At 38.4% G+C, this 22,500-nt stretch overlaps 1 protein-coding gene across 1 annotated transcript in view; it reads right to left on the bottom strand.

Annotated features, from left to right (window-relative positions):
* Positions 1 to 22,500, bottom strand: part of MDN1 (midasin AAA ATPase 1) — a 1,255,339-nt gene that overhangs the window by 1,209,225 nt on the left and 23,614 nt on the right. The window contains 3 exon segments of the mRNA XM_053710546.1: positions 10,813 to 10,916; positions 16,122 to 16,253; positions 16,964 to 17,176. Coding sequence (XP_053566521.1) covers positions 10,813 to 10,916; positions 16,122 to 16,253; positions 16,964 to 17,176 — 449 coding nt within the window.

The following is a 22,500-nucleotide window of genomic DNA, read 5'->3' on the forward strand; positions in this document are numbered from 1 at the left end:
TCTGTCTGAGAACAAATGAACAGTTCTCTCTTTAACAAAGGCCAAGCCTGAAGAACCCTGAAAATTGCACAGAGTTCCAAAATTTTGATTGGTAATCTCGCCTCTTGAGATGTCCAAACCTCTTGAGATGTCCAAACCCCTTGTGCTGTCAGAGATCCCCCAAACAGCTCCACAATCTGAAAAGACTTGCATCTGTTGTGATCACAGTCCAGGTTGAATGAACCAAAGAGACCCCTAGAACTATACGATGGTGATCTAACCACCAAGTCAGAGATAATCTAACATTGGGATTTAAGGATATTAATTGTGATATCTTTGTGTAATCTCAGCACCATTGATTCAGCATACAAAGCTGGAGAGGTCTCACATGAAAACGAGCAAAGGGAAGTACGTCCGATGCTGCAGTCATGAAACTGAAAACTTCCATGCACATAGCTACTGAAAGGAATAATAGAGACTGAAGGTTCCGACAAGCTGAAACCAATTTAAATTGTCTCTTGTCTGTTAAAGACAGAGTCATGGATACTGAATCTATCTGTAAACCTAAAAAGGTGACCCTTGTCTGAGGAATCTAGGAACTTTTTGGTAAATTGATCCTCCAACCATGTCTATGAAGAAACAACAGTAGTTAATTTGTGTGTAATTCTGCAGAACTTAAAGACTGAGCAAGTACCAAGATATTGTCCAAATAAGGAAACACCGCAATACCCCACTCTCTGATAACAGAGAGTAGGACATCGAGAACCTTGAAAAGATTCCTAGAGCCGTCACTAGGCCAAAAAGGAAGAGCAACAATTGGTCTAAAAAAAAGAAAATCTCAGAAACTGATAGCAATCTGATAGCAATCTGGATGAATCAAAAACATAATTTATGTAAGAACTTACCTGATAAATTCATTTCTTTCATATTAGCAAGAGTCCATGAGCTAGTGACGTATGGGATATACATTCCTACCAGGAGGGGCAAAGTTTCCCAAACCTCAAAATGCCTACAAATACACCCCTCACCACACCCACAAATCAGTTTAACGAATAGCCAAGAAGTGGGGTGATAAGAAAAAAGTGCGAAAGCATAAAAAATAAGGAATTGGAATAATTGTGCTTTATACAAAAAAATCATAACCACCATAAAAAGGGTGGGCCTCATGGACCATTGCTAATATGAAAGAAATGAATTTATCAGGTAAGTTCTTACATAAATTATGTTTTCTTTCATGTAATTAGCAAGTCCATGAGCTAGTGACGCAAGAGTCACTAGAGAGGGAAGGATAAAATAAAGACAGCCAATTCCGCTGAAAAATAATCCACACCCCAAAACAAAGTTTAAATCATATAATGAAAAAAACTGAAATTATAAGCAGAAGAATCAAACTGAAACAGCTGCCTGAAGTACTTTTCTACCAATGACTGCTTCAGAAGAAGAAAACACATCAAAATGGTAGAATTTAGTAAAAGTATGCAAAGAAGACCAAGTTGCTGCTTTGCAAATCTGATCAACCGAAGCTTCATTCCTAAATGCCCAGGAAGTAGAGACTGACCTAGTAGAATGAGCTGTAATCCTTTGAGGCGGAGTTCTACCCGACTCGACATAAGCATGATGAATCAAAGACTTTAACCAAGATGCCAAAGAAATGGCAGAAGCCTTCTGACCTTTCCTAGAACCAGAAAAGATAACAAATAGACTAGAAGTCTTTCGGAAATCTTTAGTAGCTTCAACATAATATTTCAAAGCTCTAACTACATCCAAAGAATGCAACGATCTTTCCTTAGAGTTCTTAGGATTAGGACACAAAAAAGGAACCACAATTTCTCTACTAATGTTGTAGAATTCACAACCTTAGGTAAAAATTTAAATGAAGTTCGCAACACCGCCTTATCCTGATGAAAAATCGGAAAAGGAGACTCACAAGTAAGAGCAGATAATTCAGAAACTCTTCTAGCAAAAGAGATGGCCAAAAGAAACAAAACTTTCCAAGAAAGTAATTTAATATCCAGCGAATGCATAGGTTCAAACGGAGGAGCTTGAAGAGCCCCCAGAACCAAATTCAAACTCCAAGGAGGAGAAATTGACTTAATGACAGGTTTTATACGAACCAAAGCCTGTACAAAACAATGAATATCAGGAAGATTAGCAATCTTTCTGTGAAAAAGAACAGAAAGAGCAGAGATTTGTCCTTTCAAGGAACTTGCAGACAAACCTTTATCCAAACCATCCTGAAGAAACTGTAAAATTCTAGGGATTCTAAAAGAATGCCAAGAAAAATGATAACACCACCAAGAAATGTAAGTCTTCCAGACTCGATAATATATCTTCCTAGAAACAGATTTACGAGCCTGTAACATAGTATTAATTACTGAGTCAGAGAAACCTCTATGACTGAGAATCAAGCGTTCAATCTCCATACCTTCAAATTTAAGGATTTGAGATCCTGATGGAAAAAAGGACCTTGCGATAGAAGGTCTGGTCTTAACTGAAGAGTCCACGGTTGGCAAGTAGCCATCCGGACAAGATCTGCATACCAAAACCTGTGAGGCCATGCTGGAGCCACCAGCAGAACAAACTAACGCTCCTTTAGAATCTTGGAAATCACTCTTGGAAGAAGAACTAGAGGCGGAAAGATATAGGCAGGATGATACTTCCAAGGAAGTGACAATGCATCCACTGCTTCCGCCTGAGGATCCCGGGATCTGGACAGATACCTGGGAAGCTTCTTGTTTAGATGAGAAGCCATCAGATCTATTTCTGGAAGTCCCCACATTTGAACAATCTGAAGAAATACCTCTGGGTGAAGAGACCATTCGCCCGGATGTAATGTTTGGCGACTGAGATAATCTGCTTCCCAATTGTGTATACCTGGGATATGAACCGCAGAAATTGGACAGGAGCTGGATTCCGCCCATACAAGTATTCGAGATACTTCTTTCATAGCCAGAGGACTGTGAGTCCCTCCTTGATGATTGACATATGCCACGGTTGTGACATTGTCTGTCTGAAAACAAATGAACGACTCTCTTTAGAAGAGGCCACGACTGAAGAGCTCTGAAAATCACACGGAGTTCCAAAATGTTGATTGGTAATCTCGAGATTCCCAAACCCCTTGTGCTGTCAGAGACCCCCATACAGCTCCCCAACCTGTCAGACTTGCATCTGTTGAGATCACAGTCCAGATCGGAAGAACAAAAGAAGCCCCCTGAACTAAACGATGGTGGTCTGTCCACCACGTCAGAGAGTGTCGTACAATCGGTTTTAAAGATATTAATTGAGATATCTTTGTATAATCCCTGCACCACTGGTTCAGCATACAGAGCTGAAGAGGTCGCATGTGAAAACGAGCAAAGGGGATCGAGTCCGATGCAGCAGTCATAAGACCTAGAATTTCCATGCATAAGGCTACCGAAGGGAATGAATGAGACTGAAGGTTTCGAAAAGCTGAAACCAATTTTAGACGTCTCTTGTCCGTCAGCGACAGAGTCATGGACACTGAATCTATCTGGAAACCTAAAAAGGTTACCCTTGTCTGAGGAATCAACGAACTCTTTGGTAAATTGATCCTCCAACCATGTTCTCGAAGAAACGATACAAGTCGATTCGCATGAGATTCTGCTAAATGTGAAGACTGAGCAAGTACCAAGATATCGTCCAAATAAGGAAATACCACACTACCCTGTTCTCTGATTACAGATAGAAGGGCACCGAGAACCTTTGTAAAAATCCTTGGAGCTGTTGCTAGGCCAAACGGCAGAGCCACAAACTGGTAATGCTTGTCTAGAAAAGAGAATCTCAGAAACTGATAGTGATCTGGATGAATCGGAATATGCAGATATGCATCTTGTAAATCTATTGTGGACATATGATGCCCTTGCTGAACAAAAGGCAGAATAGTCCTTATAGTTACCATTTTGAATGTTGGTATCCTTACATAACGATTCAATATTTTTAAATCCAGAACTGGTCTGAAGGAATTCTCCTTCTTTGGTACAATGAAGAGATTTGAGTAAAACCCCAGCCCCTGTTCCAAAACTGGAACTGGCACAATTACTCCAGCCATCTCTAGATCTGAAACACATTTCAGAAATGCTTGAGCCTTCACTGGATTTATTGGGACACGGGAAAGAAAAAATCTTCTTGCAGGAGGCCTTATCTTGAAGCCTATTCTGTACCCTTGTGAAACAATATTCTGAATCCAAAGATTGTGAATCGAATTGATCCAAATTTCTTTGAAAAATCGTAATCTGCCCCCTACCAGCTGGGCTGGAATGAGGGCCGCACCTTCATGTGGACTTGGGAGCTGGCTTTGGCTTTCTAAAAGGCTTGGATTTATTCCAGACTGGAGATGGTTTCCAAACTGATACTCCTCCTGCAGGGGAAGGATCAGATTTTTGTTCCTTATTGTGACGAAAGAAACGAAAACGATTAGCAGACCTAAATTTACCTTTAGATTTTTTATCCTGTGGTAAAAAAGTTCCTTTCCCCCCAGTAACAGTTGAAATAATAGAATCCAACTGTGAACCAAACAATTTATTACCTTGGAAAGAAAGGGAAAGCAAAGTTGACTTAGAAGACATATCAGCATTCCAAGTTTTAAGCCATAAAGCTCTTCTAGCTAAAATAGCTAAAGACATATACCTGACATCAACCCTAATGATATCAAAGATGGCATCACAAATAAAGTTATTAACATGTTGAAGAAGATTAACAATGCTATGAGTATTATGATCTGTTACTTGTTGTGCTAAAGCTTCCAACCAGAAAGTTGAAGCTGCAGAAACATCCGCCAAAGATATAGCAGGTCTAAGAAGATTACCTGAACATAAGTAAGCTTTTCTTAGAAAGGATTCAATTTTCCTATCTAAAGGATCCTTAAAGGAAGTACTATCTGCCGTAGGAATAGTAGTACGTTTAGCAAGAGTGGAGATAGCCCCATCAACCTTAGGGATTTTGTCCCAAAACTCTAATCTGTCAGATGGCACAGGATATAATTGCTTAAACCGTTTAGAAGGAGTAACTGAATTAACCAAATTATTCCATTCCCTGGAAATTACTTCAGAAATAGCATCAGGAACGGGAAAAACCTCTGGAATAACAACAGGAGGTTTAAAAACTGTATTCAAACGTTTAGATTTAGTATCAAGAGGACCAGATTCCTCTATTTCTAATGCAATTAAGACTTCTTTAAGTAAAGAACGAATAAATTCCATTGTAAATAAATATGAAGATTTATCAGTATCAACCTCTGAAACAGAATCCTCTGAACCAGAAAAATCATTATCAGAATCAGAATGATGATGTTCATTTAAAAATTCATCTGAAAAATGAGAAGTTTTAAAAGACCTTTTACGTTTACTAGGAGGAGGAATAACAGACATAGCCTTCTTAATAGATTTAATAGATTTGCTGAACAAAAGGCAGAATAGACCTTATAATCACCATTTTGAAAATTGGTACCTATTCAAAAATTTTAGATCCAAAACTTGTCTGAATGAATTTTCTCTTTGGGACAAATGAATAGAATTGAATAAAACCCCAGACCATGTTCCTGAAACGGAACTGGCATGATTACCCCAGATAACTGCAGGGCTGGAACATACTTCAGGAAAGCCTGAGCCATAACTGGGTTTGCTGGAATGCGTGAGAGAAAACTTCTCACAAGCGGTCTTATTCTGAATCCTATTCTGTACCCCTGAGAGACAATACTCTGAATCCAATGATTTTGGACCGGATTGATCCAAACATCTTAGAAAAAACTTAATCTGCCCCCTACCAGCTGAGCTGGTATAAGAGCCGCACCTTCATGCGGACTTGGGGGCTGGCTATGATCTCTTAAATGGCTTGGATTTATTCCAATTTTGAAGAAGGCTTGCAATTGGAAACAGATTCCTTGGGGAAGAATTAGATTTCAGTTCCTTATTAAAGAACGAAAATGGTTAGAAGCTTTAAATTTACCCTTAGATCTTAATCTTGAGGCAAAAAAACTCCCTTTCCCCCAGTGACAATTGAAATTATTGAATCCAACTGTTGAACCAAATTACCTTGGAAGGAAGGAAATAGCAATTTCAACTTAGAAGTCATATCAGCATTCCAAGATTTAAGCCACAAAGCTCTTCTAGCTAAAATAGCTAAAGACCTAGATTAACATCAACTTTGATAGCATAAAAAAATGTCATCACAAATGAAATTATTAGCATGTTGAATCAAGTTAACAATGCTAGAGAAATCATGATCCGATACTTGTTGCGCTAAAGATTCCAACCAAAAGGTTGAAGCAACTGCAACAGCCAAAGAAATTGCAGGCCTTAGAAAAAGACCTGAAAATAAACTTTCCTTAGATAAGATACAAGTTTCCTATCTAAAGGATCTTAAAAGAAATACTATCTGCCATAGGAATAGTAGTACGTTTAGCAAGAGTAGAGATAACTCCAACTTTGGGGATTTTTTCCCAAAACTGCATTCTAACTGCTGGCAAAGGATACAATTATTAAAACCTTAAAGAAGGAATTAAAGAAGTACCAAGCCTATTCTATTCCTTAGAAATCATATCAGAAATAGCATCAGGAACTGGAAAAACCTCTGGAATAACCACAGGAGGTTTATAAACAGAATTTAAACGTTTACTAGTTTTAATATCAAGAGGACTAATCAAGAGGACTAATCTCCTAAATATCCAATATAATCAACACTTCTCTAACAAAGAACGAATGTACTCCATTTCAAATAAATAAGTAGATTTGTCAGTATCAATATCTGAGGAAGGATCTTCTGAATCAGATAGATCCTCATCAGATGAGGATAATTCAGTATGTTGTCGGTCATTTGAAATTTCATCAACTTTATGAGAAGTTTTAAAAGACCATTACATTTATTAGAAGGCGGGATGGCAGACAAAGCCTTCTGAATAGAAACCGCAATAAATTGTTATAAATTCACAGGTATATCTTGTACATTAGATTTTAAAAGAACAGCAGCAGCCAATGTACTATTACTGATGGACATATTCTCTGCATGTAAAAGTTTATCATGACAACTTATTACAAACCACAGCTGGAGAAATAATCTCCACAAAATTACAACAAATGTACTTAGCTTTGGTAGAACTGTTAACAGTCAGCAGGATTCCAACAGTGATTTCTGAAACAGGATCAGATTGAGAGATCTTGCAAATGTAAGAGAAAAAACAACATATAAAGCAAAATGATCAATTTCCTTATATGGCAGTTTCATGAATGGGGGAAAAAATGCAAACAGCATAGCCCTCTGATAGAGAAAAAAAGGCAAGAGGCATATAGGAATGGGGTTTAAAATAATGAATATTTGGCGCCAAGTATGACGCACAAACAAACAGAATTCTTTTTGGCACTAACAACATCCGGAAATGACACACTTGCGCCATTGAAGACACAACCTTGTGAAAGGACTCGGCGTCAAAGATGCCGGAAATGACAAATTTGCGTCATTGAACGTAACTTTGCACCAAAAAAAGCTTGTGCCAAAAATGACGCAATATAGTTTGGCATTTTGCGCCCTCACGAGCCTAATTCTGCCCGCGAATTAAAAATGAGTCAATTGAAAAAAATACTATACCCCAGTTAAGAAATAATTTTCCTAAAAAATGCATTTCCCAAATATGAAACTAACAGTCTTCAAAAGGAAATATACTGAAACCTGAATCATGGCAAATATAAGTACAATACATATATTTAGAACTTTATATAAATACATAAAGTGCCCAACCATAGCTGAGAGTGTCTTAAGTAATGAAAGCATTATTACCAAAAGATACCCATCCACATATAGCAGATAACCATTTCAGTACTGGTTTGGCTATCAGTAAAGGTAATGGAATATGAGAGTATATCGTCAATCTGAAAAGGGAGGTAGGAGATGAATCTCTACGACCGATAACAGAGAACCTATGAAATGGATCCCCGTGAGGAAACCATTGCATTCAATAGGCGATACTCCCTTCACATCCCTCTGACATTCACTGTACTCTGAGAGGAATCGGGCTTCAAAATGCTGAGAAGCGCATATCAACGTAGAAATCTTAGCACAACTTACTTCACCACCTCCATAGGAGGCAAAGTTTGTAAAACTGAATTGTGGGTGTGGTGAGGGGTGTATTTATAGGCATTTTGAGGTTTGGGAAACTTTGCCCCTCCTGGTAGGATTGTATATCCCATATGTCACTAGCTCATGGGCTCTTGCCAATTACATGAAAGAAATTGGGTATTTCTAAACTCAGGACAAAATTTAGAAACTATTTAGCATGGGTGTTTTTTGGTGGTTGTAGATGTGTAACATATTTTGGGGGTCAAAATTAGAAAAAAAGTGTGTTTTTTTTTTCATTTTTTCCTCATATTTTCTATTTATTTATTTTTAGTAAATTATAAAACATGATGAAAATAATGGTATATTTAGAAAGTCCATTTAATGGCGAGACATCGGTATATAATACGTGTGGGTACAGTACATGAGTAAGAGGAAAATTACAGCTAAACACAAACACCGCAGAAATGTAAAAATAGCCCTGGTCCTTAAGGGAAAGAAATTGAAAAATGGCCTTGTCCTTAAGATTTTCTGTCTATCTGTAGACACAATGATATATACATATAAAATTGTTTACCAATTGTTATGATATAAAAAGGACATTAGGTTCAAATTTTATAAAAGATTGCTAACACTTATTTCAAGCACTGTTATAATGTATGCCCCTGTATCTAAGTTTTAAAAAAATATTCCAGCCAATCATAGCCCAGAGAGGGGTTCTTAAGTTTAAGTGTGCAATTAGTTTTTAATGGACTAGTAGTACGGCTCTCAGCCGAAACGCGTCAATCTAACTGTTTTAAGGGGTATTGTCCCTCCATGTTTTAATGGAATAATAAAAGTCAAGTTTTAATTATAAACATTACTGACGACTTTTTTCTTTCTTTGGCTTGTGTCACTTGGATGACAGATCTACTCGATTAATATAATCTGTACATATCCATAAACAATTATCAGTTTGTCAAATTATTTACAATATACTTGTAATTTTTAGTGTATGGTAAAATAGGGTGGGGGAGTGGGCTGCTCTGCCTTAAACTTCTACGGCTTGTTTTTGGTCTGTTTGGCCCTATGCAGAAGCACTTATTTTTTGTGAGCAGTATAACAGCCATTTATTTTTGTTTTGTTTTTAATGCTACTCAGTTTTGCATTAGATACGTACCAAATTTACTGGCAATGCCTTGTGAGATTATATTAACACTCTTTACTTTGTTTTTTTTATAAGATATATACACATTACATACAGACACGCACAGGCGAGTAAAGTTTTTGTGTAATCATAGGCCCTGCTATATACACATTAATTTCATACAACAAACGAAACACTCCATTTTAAAAGTTAGAAGGCACAAGTCCAGCCATTTGCACAGTACATTATTATCTTTATTTGAAACGCGCAAACAGATTCTGCAGCACTATAAAAAGAGAATAAAGATACGTAAGGTAGAATAGGACAGTCCCTGCTCTCTAGAGAACATACAATACTCCCAAAATTACACCTGCACAAATAGGGCAGTGTACACCGCTGGTTTTCAAACCTGTCCTCGGGCCTCCCCAACAGGCCAGGTTTTCAGGATAACCTTGTTTGAGAGCAGGTTTACTAATCAGCCGATTATTTCACCGGTGCTCTAGTACAGATATATCCTCAAAATGTAGACTGTTAGTGATGCCTGAGGACAGGTTTGAAAACCAGTGGTGTAGACATTAAACAAAAGATACTCATATCTAGCGATTCAGTATAGAAGATCTTGCAATAGATTGAATGCTTCACTTAAAATAAATCAGTAATTAACAGGTTTTAAATTGGAATAAAAATGCAAATCTTCAACAAACGCTCGTCTTTAAACAGGCTTTTTTCTTTATAAATCAGTAGCCGTATTAAGATCAAGCACTGGAAATATTTTTTTGCGATAAGTACTCTAGAAACTGTAGCATTCTGGTTCCTGGAATATGTCTAGCCCTGTCTTAAAGGGTCATTACATGCAATAGAACTGCATAATGAACAAGCAAATAATGAAGAGACAACACCCTAAACCGAGTCTCCTCCTTCTAAGGATTAGTGCAGGTACTAGATAGGAAACATTAAGAATGTTCACCATTTTATTCTAGTCCGTGGTTTTCATGAAATGAATATACAAATAAATGCACCAAAGAAATCTATCAGTATTCATTTGTTTTCTTTAAGGGGTTAAATACTTAACTAGCGCACTGGAGAGCTGCGCTAACCCACGCTCCTCTTCTTCACAGAGCTCCGGCCGTGCTAATAGGAGGTGCTTTAGTGCAGGTACTAGGAGCTGCCAAGTTAAGCCTCCTATTAGCGAGGCCGGATCTCTGTGAATAAGAGAAGCAGGTTAACGCGGCTCTCCAGTGCATTAAAATAAGAACTTTTTTACCTGTAGCTTTAGAACATTTATATTTGTATCGGTTTTTTTGTTTGTTTAAAACTAAAGAAATACCAAAAAGTGCAGCAGGTGAATATTCAGAGAAACAAATTTCCCAATATTTTCAGACAAACCAAATTGGTGGCGCTTCCCAAGTCTAATCTACATGCTGAGATTATATACAGATTGTGTCCATCAGCTGGAAAGCTCCCCTGAACCAATAGCTCTAATTTTATAAACATCTGCACAGGTTCACCTTTATAAAAAAAAAAAAAAAAAAAAAAACACACAACAACAAAAACCAGCAGCCTTGTGTGACCAACTATTATTAATGACGTACAGTAAGTAATTAGGCAGCTGAAGCGTGCATTATAGAAGGAAGCTTACTTACCTTCTGGTGGCAAAAAGTTGAAATCCAGGAGCCACTTTTATGCAATCCCCTCTTCCAGGTATCAGTAACTCCCCATTTTCCAAAACCGGTATTAAAACAGATATCTGTAAAAACATAAAACATAAAACATGTGAAATAAAACAGACAGCACATAGCAGGTAAGCCATCCACCTGAAGACAGGCAAAAAAACAACTCATTTAATCTTTTAGCCAAATGAAGATACAATCTAGAAACAAAATAAGCAATAAAAGCATATGAGGAAGAGTGAGTCTTCACAAATGTCATGACAGCACAAGAAACAGGTGACGACTATGGGCTCGATATATAAAGTCCTTAGCCTCCATATGACTGCAGGTTTTCACAAGAGAACCTGCAGTCACGATTTATCAAGCAGCGGTCATCAGATCCCTGCTTCCCTACCCTCTTCATCCGAATGGGTAGATTGACAGCTCCTGCCTGCACGTGATTGGCTGTGCGCGTGCAGGGGTGGGATTGGATGTGAGAGAAATAGCAGGGGCGAAATTGTACCCCCCTGTCCGTCCTTGATAAATTGAGCCCTATATAAGCAAGTGTTTCTTCTTCTTTGGTACAATTACATGGGAGAACATATGCCTAGCAACAAAATAGTGGAAAGGGGGGAGCCAAACTGTGCTATAAAAAGCTGCCACAGCCAAGGACACTGAAATGATAAATAAGGTATGTAAAGAGAAACACAGCAAATTGCCTATGGGTTTATACATATTTACAAAAAGAGAAGCATTCAGTCAAGAACAATGTCTCAGTAAAAGCTTGTTCTTCAAAAGGGACATACACTAGATTTTTCTTTGCATAAATGCTTTGTAGATGATCCATTTATAAAGCCTATACAAATTTTTTAAATGTATAGTTTTGTTCATTTTTAAATAACATTGCGCTGATTTTCAGACTCCTAACCAAGCCCCAAAGTTTAGAAGTATACAGATGTATACCTACTCCAGCTTGCTCCTGTTTGTGTAAAGAGTCTTTTCAAATGCAGAACAAGGGGGAAGTGTCTGCTGTTTTTGCTATACAACCACTTTCAGTGGGAGTTCCAACTAATCTTTTTTTACAGTGCTAAACTGATAACTTCTAAGTACGTTTTTAAAACCGGTTTTATACTGTATTTTTAGATCAGAATATGTGCATATTATTCTTTATAGTAGTGTCTATTACATGCAGTTAAATGAAAATTGGTGTTTACTGTCCCTTTAAGCAAGTCCCCAACTGGGAGCAGTCTCTTAGCCCAAATGTGTTTTTCACTGAGAAGAACTTTCCTGTAGTAGATCAGTCTAAATTCCCACCTAAAAAGGAGTCACTCCTTGGACGACAATGAGCAACACGCAACTCTCTTCTACTGCAAATGTTGCTACTGATTAGGTTTCGGGTATTTTATTACACATTGGAAACAGTTCTGCAGATTTCTATGCTCCACAGCATGGGATATTTGAGGTGGTCTACTTCTCAACTGTTAATCCCTGTAATGTAGATTGCTTTAAAGAGCTGGTTTGCCCCAATTAATATATGCCAATGCCCCCGCCGTTTCCAGGGTACACACTAGAAAACATGCAAAGCTCTAGTCAATGTAGCCAAAATCCGTCACATCTTAAAGGGACAGAACACTCCAACATTTTCTTTCAAGATTTAGATACAGCATACAATTTTAAATAACTTTGCAATTTACTTGTATCACATTATCTTTGTTCTCGATATCTTGTTGAAAAGTATACACAGGGTAGGCTCAGGAGCATTACTGAAAGCTAGCTGCTGATTGGTGACTGCACATATAAGCCTCTTGTGATTGATTCACCTGTGTTCAGCTAACTCCCAGTAGTGCATTGCTGTTCCTTTAACAAAGAATACCAAGGGAATTAATCAAATTAAATAGAAGTAAATTTGAAAGTTCTTTAAAATTGTATGCTCTATTTGAATTGTGAAACAACTTAGATTTCATGTCCCTTTAAAAGAGACAGTGTACCATAAAATGTCATCCTAAAGATCCATTTTAGCCGCTGGAGTATATTTAATAGTTAACAAACAGCGGGGGGCGGAGCCTGCTCTCAGTGCGGTAGGACGCGTCTGTGTGAAGCTCCTGAGACTAGATAGATTTTATATGATTCTTTTAGCAGAAACTCTACACTATTTAATTCTCTAAATGCTCATCTGTAACACTGAGATCCGACAGATGATACGAGTGGATGTTTCGACTGCGTCCTAACCTATGCTCTCTGAGACAGCTGTGAGACACAAAACTCCTCAGGCCTAGCAGCCATTTTACAACTACTACACTTAAGAAAAGTGAGGATCTCCTTATCCAAAGTCTGTGTGAGTTGTGATTCATAGGTCTGGGGCTGCCGCACAATTACCCCCCCCCCCCCAAACTCTGGGGTTAAGCAATCCTGTGACAGGATTATTCCTAAACACTAAAACATAATTTGGGACTTTGATACCTGGCTGTCCGCCTATCACTTATTTCAAAATGGAGGGTCTCTGTAGATGGGAGTTGTCAGTGACCCGGCTCCTTAAGGAACATTTTCGAAGCCTTGAACAGGACTTATGTGCTATCCTGATGACTGCCCAAAACAGCAATCGGGTAAATTTGGAACACACAAGCTCGATCATAACTGGTGATCCTGTACCTTACCCGACGGAAACTGATATATTGGAGGTCCCCGTTCCCTACTGACAGGGAAAACTAACCTGCGCATCCCCAAAGGAATCTCTGCCTTTGCGACACCCCCTGATGAGGAGACATACTGTGGGAGAAGCAAAGTCGGAGGTAAAGATTAAATCTGGGCCTGCTGTGGAGAGGGCCGGTCATACATATACCCGCGAAACAGTGCTGGCTGTTGCTCTGCAAAGGAAAACCGATCCTGCTACTCCTCTACATATGAAAATCCTGACCGGGATATTTGACTGTGGTTGCCCACTTGACCTGCACAGAGATTCAAGGGACGGCACCTTACTTGTACTCCGCAAGGCTGAAGCATCGCAGTGGCGATCAGCTGGATCAGGGGGACTCTGGTTACGAATGGCCCTGCTGTTGTCTGGAACGATGCAGAGAGGGTTTGTTCATACTGAGCAGCTACACCTCCATATGGGAATCGGGTGAGATCTGTATTGACAGCCTCCTAACTTTATGCCATAACTAGAGGAGGCCTCTGGCTAGGGGCCCCTACGAACTGGACTATTGGGTATTACAAACAGGTAGGGAGTCTGAACGGCTAGATGGAGGTTGTTGATTCCCAGTAACTCTAAACTTCTGACAGATAAAAAAAGTTAGAATTCTATACATATATCGGGAGGTATGTGTTTGCTTCAAGAGACCTCCATAGTTTGGACAATTTCAGGACATTCTTCTTTTATTACAGTCAATGCCCTATATTATCCTTCATGAGCAGATATAGGCTAATCCTCATGATACTATTACACCTTTGTACACTATTTTGTAGAGGAAGGGGATATCGCTGACAGGTGGGTTGGGGCGTTATGCACTGCTCTTTTAAAAAAAAAATAATAATAATAATAATAACACAATATAAGCCTAAGTGTACTATGTTCATTTTTATGTCCATCTTTATTTTGCCTTGTTAGATAGTCCAGGTCATTTTTGTGTAGGCTCCAGTTATAATTATACCTTATGTGTGATGTTTACAACGTTTAAGGTTTATGTACTTCTATATATTTTGCTATTCCTAAGCCCCCTTTCATACTATTGGAGGTGTGCAGGTGCCTAATTCTCTAGCCATAGCGAATGTATGTTTGAGAATCATGAGACATAGTCTTACAGAGTTGACACTGTACTATACGTGCTATAATGCACATAAGTCCATGACTATAAACTCACTTACCCAGTTATGGTTATAATCTTTGCAAGGTTTGTTAATATACTGCTTTAAATATGTTCTCTCTTGGGGGCTACCTATCTACTAATACCTTAACCTTGTCCTGTAAGTAGTTGGATGATTTGTTATAAGAAATTATACTTGATGATGTGTTCTTCTATATCACTATGTACAGCGTAATTTTAGTTCATATTTTTCTGATGGAGGTCCTACATCATATCTCTCCCCAATTCAGGACCCCTTTGAAGTGCTATTAACATCAATATATTTAGCCATCTAGTTGCACCATTCCTCCAAGTGACCATACAGGAGATAGTACTATGCTGGCCTCTACCCATAGCTAACCAGGGCAATTAGCTGTACCTCCCCTCCTATTAACTAGCCCATGGTCCCTACAGATTGTTTTAGTCTCGATCTAACATTTTAGTCAATACCCGGACCCTCTCTCCTTAGAGCATATATAACAGTCATTGCCATTACCTATTGAATAGCACTGCACTACCTAGGGGTTTGCTATGCATATAGCACATAATATGGCAGTCTTAAGGGTATTCGTTACAATATCATACAGCCTCCCACTATTATAGATATTCTAAGCCTGGGTGGATAAGCTGCATACATCATCTGTATTTTCATGGTATTGTTAAATATGTCCCACAAGCTAATAATTTTCAATTGGGGTCCAAAAGTGACCCATTTTGTTATTTTATCTCTTCCCCTGAAATTCCCCCACTCTGTATTAAATTCTTGTTTATGCGCCCATAAGAGGCCCTTATTTATCATTGAGGAAATTCATTCTATTTGTCTTTACATAATGTTTTAAGGGGACACTTCTAAGTTAAAAATCTGAGGTTGATTTTCTATTTGTGCAGCGGGTTGATAATTTGTATTAGTTATTCTTATATTCTATATGTCCATCTTGTTGCGTATTTCATTTGCTGTCAAACCTGTGATATTACCTATTTATAACATCAATAAAAAATGTATTAAATAAAAAAAAAGAAAATGAAAATTTAAAAAAAAAAAAAAGAGTTAACAAACAGCTTCAGGAGGCAAAATCTGCTATTTCAAATGACAATATAAAGGTAATGGAGCAACCACCTATAGTTATCATTTTACATTTAGCCACTAATCAGCTGCTTTTCAAATAAAGATGCCAAGAGAACAAATAAAAATTGTTAATAGGAGTAAATTAGAAAGTTGCTTAAAATTGCATGTTCTATGTGAATCGTGAAAAAAAAATGTTTGGGTTTCAGATCCCTTTAAATAATCCATAATGCCATCAATAATGTTTGCAAATCAGCTTATGTAAATATGTATCTTATTGTACAGAATGAAAAAAAGATTAACAGGTAAATACAAACTACCACTGTTTTTCAAGCACCTATTGCCATCAAAATATAGATTGGTATCAAATGTTACTGCTCATATTTCCCAAAAACACCTACCACATCCAGTGGTGCATAATCAATATCCTCTAACAGGATCCAATGTCCATTTGTCACAGCTTGTGTTAACGTCCCTGGCTGCCACACAAACTCCCCTGGAATATCTGTGCAACGATACATCCCCAGCAACATCTAGAAAAAGGAAGTGTTAAATGTAACATTTCTACTAAAATAGGAAAATAAAATATTTATACTTAACTTGTAAAAGTAACAAGCAAGTTAGAGATTATACAAACAAAACAAATATAAACCAGTTTCCAGACCAAGATCATTAGTACAAGAAATAATACTGCACTTAAGCACATTATAAACAGTATCTCTTCGTTTTACACTACAGCCAAGTTTAGTAGTTTGATACTATACTAGATATGCTGAGAAATCAAATAAGTCTCCAGCGAGAAATATCAACCGAAATGTGTGTAAAATAGTGGATCTGTTTCACTATCCTTTGGAGACACCACACATTTGGGGAAAAGCAGCATCCACTAGTCCTCCAGTGATGTGATAAACTCAAGCTTTGTTAAATCAAAAATGCCTTTTATCCTCTTCTCAGAGTTTAAAAACGCCTCTTATTATATGTAGCAGACGTTTTAAAAAAAAAAAAAGGGGGGGTTAGGTTCTCTCTAGTTTCAAAGCAAATTTTGCAAAACAATGTTCACATGCCTTACCTTCTAAAATTATTGAAATAATTTAAAATCTTTAAAAACAATTATGACCTAAGACTTTAAAAATGTTTTATATAATTAACAATTAAAATTCACTACATAAAAAAATGAACATAATTTAGATGTGTGTTGCAAGGTGTAATATGTGTGTCACCAAATATTTTCAGGTTTAATTACCTTGCTATCCGTCTGATCACCAAGCTGGACTTTTAGAATATCTGGTGGCTTTAACCGCTCCGTAACAGCTGCCAAGTGCTCTACTAAAGCAGTTTTTCCACATCCAATTGGTCCTTCCAATAGTACAGCATTTTGATAGGCTACTGCAAGAGCAAGGCTGTGTAGATGTTTACAAAAAGACTCCACCAACACCAACTTACTTGCAGTATTCTCCTGGAATAAAACATCAAAAATGTGTCAAAGCTTGAAAACTTTCTCCAGAAATATAAAATTCTAAAAAAATAAAGATGTATTTCTTTTCGGGCATGGAGAGTCCACAAAAAAATTCTAATTACTAGTGGGATATTCACTCCTGGCCAGCAGGAGAAGGCAAAGAGCACCCCAGCAGAGCGGTTATGTATCACTTCCCTTACCCATAACCCCCAGTCATTCAGCCATAGGGAAACGGAAAAAGATGATAACACAAGGGTATAGAGGTGCCTAAGGACTATACAAAAAAACTGCCATCTTAATTTGAATAAGGGCGGGTCGTGAACTCTCCATGCTCGGAAATAAATAAATTTATCAGGTAAGCATAAATTTTGTTTTCTTTCCTATGGCATGGAGAGTCCACAAAACATTCTAATTACTAGTGGAAACCAATACCAAAGCTAAAGGAAACAGAATGAATAGGGAGGGAGAACAAGACAGGCGGACCTAAACTGAAGGCAGTCAAAAAGAAATGCTTAGGAGCGCTAAATAGCTAAAGGTTAAAAAGACATTAGGAGGTGACCAAAAAAGTTATACACCACAAGCTAGTAAAAGCAATAGTTTTATATTTCTAAAATAAGCTAAAATCAGACATAGAAACAAATGTAACAAGTGTGTAATTCTATAGTAATAAATGTTACTAAACAATTTGCAACAATATAATAAAAAAACGGACGTCTCCGATTAGAGTAAAAATAGGATATTACAATGTATAATTTGCCACCACTAAGAAAGTAGAAAAAATGTGTTTTGCAAAACATGTCAGTTCAAAATTCAACCCGAATAGTCATAGTTTATAAATCTGTATATCCAAATTTAGGAAGTGTAGACATATAAGTCCTTATGTTAAAGTATTTAACCAAATACCTGACGTTGCGAGTGTCACAGTTAAGGGACTGCAGCTAGGTATGTAGGCTGTTTGGCGTCAGTGTGTACCTTCTCAGCCGTTATACCATACGTCACTGGTCTATTCAGCTGCTCCGGTCCTATTGGACAATCTCAATTTCAAACACTCCAGGGTTTTTTTTTTCGGTCAGGTAATGAAAATAGCATCCTGCTCTTAGTGCAACGGCACGCTGGATACTCACAGTGTATATCCTTTAGCGGACTTGGGGTAAAAAGTTCAGATGTTTCTTCTAGCACAACACCGGTGAATAGATATAAAGGTAGCAGATTTCCACTATATTCAAGCTTTATATGTTTTAGATTTTTTTATATATTTTTTAGATTTTTCCATCTTGAAAAAGCCCTCATGGAGGGAGAAACAGGTTGATGATTTTTATGCAGTCAAAATTGTTTATAATTGTTTTAAACGCCTCTGTGGACAACGGAGTTTACATTGGGACTCATAGGCGTAAGTATTGCCTACCCATATAAAGCTTGAATATAGTGAAATCTGCTACCTTTATACCTATGCACCGGTGTTGTGCTAGAAGAAACATCTGAACTTTTTACCCCAAGTCTGCTAAAGGATATACACTGAGTATCCAGCGTGCCGTTGCACTAAGAGCAGGATACTATTTTCATTACCAGACAGAAAAAAAAAACCCTGGAGTGTTTGAAATTGAGATTGCTCCAATAGGACCGGAGCAGCTGAATAGACCAGTGACGTATGGTATAACGGCTGCGAAGGTACACACTGACGCCAAACATCCTACATACCTAGCTGCCGTCCCTTAACTGTGACACTCGCAAACGTCAGGGTAATTGGTTAAATACTTTAACATAAGGACTTATATGTCTACACTTCCCTAAATTTGGATATACAGATTTATAAACAATTCGGCTTGAAATTTGAACTGACTGATATGTTTTGCAAAAACACTTTTTTTCTACTTTCCTAGTGGTGGCAATTATACATTGTAATATCCTATTTTACTCTAATCGGAGACGTCCGTTTTTTATTATATTGTTTGCATATTGTTGAGTAACATTTATTACTATAGAATTACAGACTTGTTACATTTGTTTCTATGTTCCGATTTTAGCTTATTTTTTTTAGCTTAGAAATATAAAACTATTGCTTTTACTAGCTTGTGGTATATAACTTTTTTGGTTCACCTCCTAATGTCTTTTTAACCTTTAGCTATTTAGTGCTCCTAAGCATTTCTTTTTGACTATACTCATTTTTACCTAATTGTTAGAGGATCTATTAGGGCCCTAGGAGTTTGGTTAAGTAGCTTAGCGCACATCTCTCCTTTTTTACCTAAACTGAAGGCACCACCGCTTAAATAACTTTCTCCCAAAAGAAGCCTCAGTTGAGGCAAAAAGTATCAAATTTGTAGAATGTGGAAAATGTTTGGAGGACCAAGTGGCCACCTTACAGATTTGCTCCACAGAAGCTTCATTTTTGAAAGCCCATGATGATGAAACAGCTCTAGTGGAATGAGCCGTAATTCGCTCATGAGGCTGCTGCCCAGCTGTCTCATAAGCTAAACGGATAACACTTCTCAACCAGAGAGAAAGAGAGTGGTAGAAGTGGCCTTCTGACCCCTACGCTTACCAGAGAAAACAACAATCAGGGCAGAAGTCTGCTGAAAATCTTTAGTTGCTTGAAGCTAAAATTTAAGAGCACGCAAATCATCCAAGTTATGCAAAAGACGTTACTTCTGGGAAGGGGGGTTAGGACAAAAAGGAAACAAAAAATTTCCTGATTAATATTGCAATCCGACACTACCTTATGGAGAAAGGAAAAGCTTAGTACTAAGTACCTACCGGCTTATCAGCATGAAAAATAATGAATTGATTGAACATGACTAAGGGTGTGTATAACCTGAAAACGTTCTTGCTGAACCTGCTCCCACCATGTGGAAATAAAGAGATTCTTTGAAGATGATAAGTGGTGCTGCTGCATTTTTTTTGTGCTACATGAAAAATAAGGTTAGGGGAATCACACTGCAGAGCCGAAAGTTCGGAAACTCTGCGAGCAGAAGAAATAGCAAGAAAAAACAAAACTTCCAAGATAGTAGTGTAATATTAACAGAAAGCATCGGCTCAAACGGAGCCTGCTGCAAAACTCTAAGAACAAGGTTAAGACTCCAAGGAGGAGCAACAGATTTAAACACGGCCTGATTCTGACCAAGGCCTGAACAAAAGACAGAACTGCCAGCCATTTATGCAGAAGGACAGTGCAGAAATCTGACCCTTTCAAAGTACTGAGTGATCAAACCCATCTCTAGGCCCTTCTGAAGATAAGCCAAAATTTGAGGAACCCTTTGTTCCAAGAAAAACCTTTGAATCACACCAATAAAGGTATTTACACCATAACCCTAGGCAATTCTGCAAGAAACCAGATTATGAGCCTGAAGCCACTTCTAACCAAACTAAGACGTTCAATCACCAAGCAGTCAGCTTCAGAGAAACCAGATTTGGATGAAGGGGACCCTGAAGTAGAAGGTCCTTCCAGAAAGGTAACCTCCACAGAGGAAGAGATAACATTGTCAGTCAGATCCGCAAACCAGATCCTGCAAAGCCATGCAGGAGCTATTAGAATCACAGAAGCGCTCTACTGTTTGAAGCGAGCAATTATTCGTGGAAGAAACGGGTATGCTAGATTGAACTTCCAAGGAACAGCTAGAGCCATCTACCAAAACAGCTTGAGGATCTCTTGACCTTGAACCGTACTTTGGAAGCTTGGCGTTTTGACGAGACGCCATCAGATCCAACTCCAGAGCCCCTCCAACTGAGAGTTATCAATGTGAAAACCTCTGAGTGGAGAGCCCACTCTCTGGGATGAAAAGTCTGCCTGCTTAGAAAATCCGCCTCCCAGTTGTCTACCCCTGGTATGTGGATGGCAGAGAGATGACAATCGAGAAACTCTGCCCACTGGATAATGCGAGTCACCTCCTTTATTTCCAAGTAACTCAGAGTTCCTCCCTGGTGGTTGATGTAGGCCACCGAGGTGATGTTGTCCAACTGAAATCTGATAAATCGGAAAGTGAGACTCTTGTTGGGGAATCCAAATTTATCTTCTGCAAGAGATCCGAGTGGTCCCCGTTCCATTGACTGAGCATACATAGCTGGTCTCAGAGGTCTCAGATGGAACCGAGCAAAAAGGAATGATGTCCATGGAGGCAACCATCAATCCAATCACCTCCATACATTGAGCAACAGATGGACGAATAGCAGACTGGAGAGAGAGGCAAGAAACATGAAGTTTAGATTTTCTGACGTCCGTCTGAAAAATCTTCATGGACAGGGAATCTATGATTGCTCCCAAGAAAACACCCTTGTATCTGGAACAAGGGAACTCTTTCCCAGATTCACTTTCCACCCTCGGGAATGTAGAATAGACAACATCTCGGTATGAGATCTTGCTAGATGAAAAGATGGCTCTTGAACTAGAATGTTGTCTAGATAAGGCGCCACATCAATACCCTGGGACATTACCACAGAGTAGAGCCCCCAGAACTTTTGTAAATATTCTGGGAGGTGTAGCAAGGCAAAAAGGAAGGGCAACAAACTGGAAAGGTTTGTCCTGGAAGGCAAACCTTAGATACTGGTAATGATCCCTGTGAATAGGAACATGAAGATACACGTCCTTCAGATCTATAGTCGTCATGAACTGACCCTTTTGGACCAAAGGAAGAATAGAACAGATGGTCTCCATCTTCAAGGACGGAACCCTGAGGAATTAAGACACTTTAGGTCCAGAATGGGACAAAAAGTGCCCTCCTTCTTCGGAACTACAAATAGATTTGAATAGAATCTAGACCCTGTTCCTCTAGAGGAACTGGAACAATAACTCCCAGGGATGATAGGTCCTTTACGCAGTTTAAGAAAGCCTCTCTTTATCTGGTTCGCAGATAACCTTGACAGGTGGAACCTGCCCCTGGGAGGACATGATTTGAATCCTATTCTGTAACCGTGGGATACTATATTTATTTCCCAAAGATCTGGAACATTGTGTATCCAAGCCTGCTGAAAAAAAGAAAGCCTGCCCCCCCACTTGATCCACTACAGGCTTCTTAGCTTGCTTCTTCCTTTATTCCAAGGCTTACTGGACCTCCAAGACGACTTGGATTGATTTGACTTGGAAGAGGAAGACTTCTGCCCATTTAAAGTTACAAAAGGAACGAAAATGTTGAATTCTGACAACCCTTAGGTCTATTCTTTTTTTCCTGAGGTAGGAAATAACCCTTTCCACCTGTAATGTAATGTCAGAAATAATTTCTGCCAGACAGGGTCCAAACAAGGTTTTACCCTTATAAGGCAGAGATAAAAGCTTGGACTTGGATGTAACATCTGCAGACCAAGACTTTAACCAAAGAGCTCAGCGAGCTATAAAA

Source organism: Bombina bombina, chromosome 4, assembly GCF_027579735.1.
Source record: "Bombina bombina isolate aBomBom1 chromosome 4, aBomBom1.pri, whole genome shotgun sequence".
Lineage (NCBI taxonomy): Eukaryota > Metazoa > Chordata > Amphibia > Anura > Bombinatoridae > Bombina > Bombina bombina.